Source organism: Bison bison, unplaced genomic scaffold (assembly GCF_000754665.1).
Source record: "Bison bison bison isolate TAMUID 2011002044 unplaced genomic scaffold, Bison_UMD1.0 scf7180017864472, whole genome shotgun sequence".
In the NCBI taxonomy this organism is placed as follows: Eukaryota; Metazoa; Chordata; class Mammalia; order Artiodactyla; family Bovidae; genus Bison; species Bison bison.
Window position 1 is genome coordinate 933,696 of NW_011495033.1, and position 5,153 is coordinate 938,848.

At 59.0% G+C, this 5,153-nt stretch overlaps 1 protein-coding gene across 8 annotated transcripts in view; it reads left to right on the forward strand.

Annotated features, from left to right (window-relative positions):
* Nucleotides 1-5,153, forward strand: part of SMG6 (SMG6 nonsense mediated mRNA decay factor) — a 201,254-nt gene that overhangs the window by 193,346 nt on the left and 2,755 nt on the right. For all 8 annotated transcript variants that reach the window (XM_010861313.1, XM_010861312.1, XM_010861316.1 and 5 more), the window contains 2 exons: nt 2,329-2,540; nt 2,787-2,868. In XM_010861313.1, coding sequence (XP_010859615.1) covers nt 2,329-2,540; nt 2,787-2,868 — 294 coding nt within the window. The remainder of the gene's footprint in view (nt 1-2,328; nt 2,541-2,786; nt 2,869-5,153) is intronic.

The following is a 5,153-nucleotide window of genomic DNA, read 5'->3' on the forward strand; positions in this document are numbered from 1 at the left end:
TTGGTTCCCTGCCACTTGGGCCCTCACCACTGTCTGGTCGCTGTTTGTTGGTACAGGGTCAGCATCTCAGGGCCGGCTCGCGCGCTTCCACCCTCAGGCCGGAGGAGCCCAGCTGGGCCATCTCCAGGGACTGTCTAAGGCACCCTGGTCCTCGGAGCCCTGTGGTGGGTCGGCTTCAGGAGGGGCCCCGGGCTTCTGTCTGTACAACTCACACAGCTGCTAGTGCTGAGAGCTGTCCTCTGGAGGGAGGGGGTCTGGGAGACGACTGGGAAGCCAGGGCTGCTTAATGTCCCCTCTCAGCAGCCACTTGGAGCAAATTTGGAAGCCCTGGCTTCTGGACGGTCTGCCAGACTGGCCGTGTGCCTGCCAAGCCACCTCTGACATCCATGCCAAGATGTTCCATTGGGCCTCCCCTCCCAGTCCCCAGTGTCTTAGTGCCAGATGAGGGTGGAAACAAAGGGCAGGAAACATCCGCCCCTGCAGAGGCTCTAGAACCCTGGGGGGTTGTGGGAAACACGTTAGCACCACCTGAGAATGTTGGCACTGAAGCGGCCCTCGGCCCGCCTCCACCCTCCCTGTCTTCCTTCCCCCTCCCCATGTGGCCTGGCCAGAGCCTCTTCAGCCCAGGCCCTGAGACCCACAGGAAGGTTTTCTGTTCTTCAGAAGTAGAGCAGCTTGTCTGCCCGGGGCCGAGCCAGACCCTCGTGTTGCTGTACCCACCCCTCTGCCTTCACCGGGTCCCGGGTGGGGCAGCTTTCAGGAGAGCAAGTCCCCGTGCTCTCCTGCCCAGGAGATTTTCAGGAGTAAGAAAGTGAGTTGGCCGCTCTTTGCTGGATGGTCAGGAAATGGGGTAACTGAGAGAGGCGGCCACGTCTCAGGTTGCTCATCTAAGTCTTGGAAGGAGCCTCAGACACCACCCCAGCCCGACGAGTTCTTGGTCACCAGCACTGATGGGGCCCACCATGTGCTCAGTCTCCTTGTTTCCGAGGGGGCCCATGAAAGGCAGAGCAGCAGCCCTTGGCCTTGGCGAGCTTATGGGCCAGTGGGGGAAGCCAGATTATGTGGGGAGGGAACAAATATATAAGGGGACCCAGAGGAGATGGCAGCTATAGAATAGTCAGCCCCCAGGGGCACCGGGAAATGCCAGCTCTCTCACGGGAGGGTGGGCCCCTGCCCTGTGCCCAGAGCACAGAGAGTTAAGCCGACAGCCTCCCCGCTTGTCTCTTGTGCTCTTTAACCTGCTCCATGCTCCTTAGGCCTGACCCCAGTGTCGAGAAGCCCCGCCTGGTGCAGAAGCACAAACAAGCTTCCCCTTTGAAGCCTGTTTAGTTTGGAAGCAGGAAAGAAGATTTTGGGATAGAATACTAGTTTTTCACGTTTGATGTTCTGTTTGGTGTACCATACACTCAGCCACCACTACTCCGCAGCCTCAGCCATACGTTGTGTGGACGCTGCAGCTTCAGGTTGCTGAAGGCATGTGTGTGTGTGTGTGTGTGTTCGTGTTCCTACATGGGCCCTTTCCAGAAAGTGTCTCTGAATACCCAGACAGTGAGTGCCAGGCTCACCATGGAACAGCGTGCTCACACCGACTCCCCGAGCCATGAATCACTGTGCTGAGGAGAGGCCTCAGACCCCAAACTCTCCCGGAGCCCCCAAGGAGTGCATATTTCCCACTTGACCTCAGGCTCTTGGCTGGAATTTTGGAAAGAATCTTCACCAGAAAATGAAGCCGTGTCCCAGACACATAGGCAGGCAGACACACACACACACACACACAAACACACACACACACACGTGCAGTATCAGAGGAGGTAGAAGTGCCAAGGGGATGGTTCAGGGGACCAGCAGGGTTCCTGCATGTGAGGCCATGACCCCACTTCCCACCCCGTGACCTCCCCGCGCTCTGCCAGGGGCAGACATAGAACAGCTGGGGGCCCGGGCGGATGAGGGAGGGTGCCCCTCTCCCTCTAGCTGCTGAATACCCCTGCCTCTCCTGAGGGACCCTCTCGATTTGATTCTATAACTGAGGAATGTGATGGAGGGGCCAGGTTTCTTCCTCTGAATACAGCAGCTCCAGAAAATCCTGTCAGTTCCTCCCAGGAGAAGGGTGGGGCCCAGGGGAAGAGGCAGGAAAAGGAGAGAACACTTGGAACATCGAAGGCACTTCTTGCCCTCCAAGGGCCCCCGGTTTCATGGGAAGACTCTTGTGGGGCCACGTGGCCTCCAGGGTCGGGTAGGAGCTGCCTGAGAAAGCAAGGCCTCGGGTGCAGACAGACAAGACAGACGTGATTGCTGAGGCTGATTCCTTGTGGGACTGTGTCTCCTCAGTGATCAATGAGCTGGATGGCCTGGCCAAGGGGCAGGAGACAGACCACCGGGCCGGGGGCTATGCCCGCGTGGTGCAGGAAAAGGCCCGAAAGTCCATTGAGTTTCTCGAGCGGCGATTCGAGAGTCGGGACTCTTGCCTGCGGGCCCTGACCAGCCGTGGCAATGAACTCGAATCCATCGCCTTCCGCAGCGAGGACATCACTGGCCAGCTGGTGAGACCCAGGGCAAAACGGGAGCACTCGAGCCAGCCTTCAGAACAGGGGAGGGAGGGGCTCGAGGCAGGCCCCCCAGCCTGGGCCTCCTGCCCCCAGGGGGCAGCTGCCATCGAGGCCCAGGAGGGGGTTCCTTGTCCCCTGGGTAACTCTCAGCACAGTGGGACCTGGCCAAGCAGGGCCAGGGCGTGGATGGGCGGGACACTGAGATATGACCCCAGTGGCACTCACCCTGTCTTCCTCCAGGGTAACAATGATGACCTGATCCTCTCCTGCTGCCTCCACTACTGTAAAGACAAGGCCAAGGACTTCATGCCCACCAACAAAGGTAGCGCTCTCCCTCCGCCTGGGGACCTTCCCTTCTCTCCCTACCTTGTCCTACCTGCCTCAGACCTAGGTCCCTTCCCTGACTCTGGCCTGGAAAGTGTAAAAATCAGGAATGAGGCCTGATACAAGCCTGAGGCCAGCCCAGTTCCCCCCTACACACACACACACCCCCCCGTGCTGGAAGTCAGACCCCCCCCCGACTCCCCCAGCCTCAGGTGGACCCTCAGCCAGCTAAGGACGGGCCTCTCCCAGGAAGCTGGGCTTCAGGCAGTGAACTTTCCTGCTCTGCAAGCATCCATTTCCTTTCTTGGGTCCTCAGTGAGTTCTCTGACAGCAAGAATGTCTTTATGATTCACTGTAGCTTATTCCGGCCATGGTCTCCTGAGCCCAGCCCTCTGCCGCTCTGAGGACAGTCCCCAGCGGTCCCTAGGGCCCCACTTCCCTGTCCTTGGTCGTGCTCACCCTCTCAATTCATCTGTGAACGTTTACCCTGTATCAGGCCAGGCTGGAAGTACTTCCCCAGCTAGTAGTCGTCCTTTTCATCCTGTCTCTCTGGCTATGTGACAGAGCACTTTGGAGGCAGGTGAGACCTTGCAGACGGAGCCCTCAGCCTGGTTTTCAAAACCCTTTTGGTGAGCAGAAGCCCGTCAGGGAGTCAGAGACTCTCTTCAGGGTGCTTGAGCACCTTACCCTCATCCCAGAACCGTCTCTTGCCTGAGCTGGCCTCTGAGAGTCAGTGAGGCTCAGGTGTTCTGCTCCTGGCTCCCAGGACTCCAGACATTTCTTCTGGAAGGAATTCCTAGGCTCTCCTAGCTCAGCATCATCTGCACAGCTGATAATTCCCACCTCTTGGTTTCTGTCTGCATGTGTGCAGCCTTCTTGTCCTCTTCTCTGCGTTGAGGTCGCCCAGCCCATCTCTGCTCGCTTCCCCATCCTGCTGCCCGGCGGGCCCAGGACTGCCTTCCCTCCAGCCTCCTCCCGCCGCTTCAGCGCCGCCCACGCCACCCACGGCCCTGTACCTGAGGCGGGTGACGCGCCCACAGCTGCTGTTCCTCAGAGGGGCCTTGCTACGTGATGGGCCTGCACCGTCCCTAAGGGGCAGATCCAGAGCATCCCAGTGCCAAAGAGGAGCCCAGCTGAGCCCCGCAGAGGGGTGGGGCTCTGCTCCCAGGCAGCTTCCTGGAGGGGCACCTTCTGAGGGCAAGGTCAGCCGGACTGCAGAAGGCCTTGTTGGGAAGTACGGTTCAGATACCGCTGTGGCCCCACCCAGCCTCAGAGCTGTTTCTTTCTCAGCAGAGACACATTTTGGCTTTGGCCCTAGTCTCCCCACCCCCCACTTCACCCCCAACAGCCTACAGGAACCCATTGGCATCCTGGGGACCGCCCCTATCAGAATTACATCAGCAACGGCTGGTGTAATCAAACCCCATTTGTCAGTGTGAATTCTTAGCAGATTAACTTGTCAGATTCACAGAGAAACCATCACCAAATGTTTATGTGTAAACGATGTTGAATTTTAAAATCATGTGGATTATGGCGGATGGGGCCTGACAGGATGACAGTCTCTGGTTTCTAACAAAGTGAAGTTACCAGTGTCAAAACAGAGGATGTTTATTGTTCAAAATGTCTCAAAGTATCCACAGAAACCCCTGCAGACCCCTGCCAGCAACGCCGGGCCTCGGTTGGCCGCTGGGAGGCCTGGGACTCGCCTGGTCTGAGTCCCAGCGCGGGAGCAGTGGGGCGGTGGACAGACCCGGGCCGCCTGCTGCGAGCCCCACAGGGCACTGCCCGTCACCCCGCCCCACCCACACCCCCCTGAGCCGCTGGGCGTCTCAGAGCATCTCCTCTCCCCACGGCCGCCTTCCTCACCCTCTCAGTCCGCCACGGCTGTTCACCTCCCACCACAGCCTCCTTCCGCTGCTCCCCTTCTCTCACCACCATCAACCCTGCGAGCCTCTCCTCCGTCTTCCCCCAGACTCCTCCCAAGGCTGACAGCCAGCTCGCAGCCTCCCTGCCTGGAGCTGGCAAGCCTGAAACTGCTCAGGTCCGACACGGCTATTTGCAGTCCCCCAGCCCCGCCAGGCCCCCGTGGTAAGGAATCCCTGCGGGACATTTCCTGGGCCTCACTGCCTGCCTGCCTGGGGATGAGGAGTGGACCTGCCACTCAGGGGGCCTTAGCGGGGTTGGGGGTGTCACTTGTGAGAGTCCTTGGCCCCAGTTTAAATTCTCCCCAATACATTAGTATTAAAAAGTTAAGGAATTGGGGAGAAAGACATCCTGCTTAAA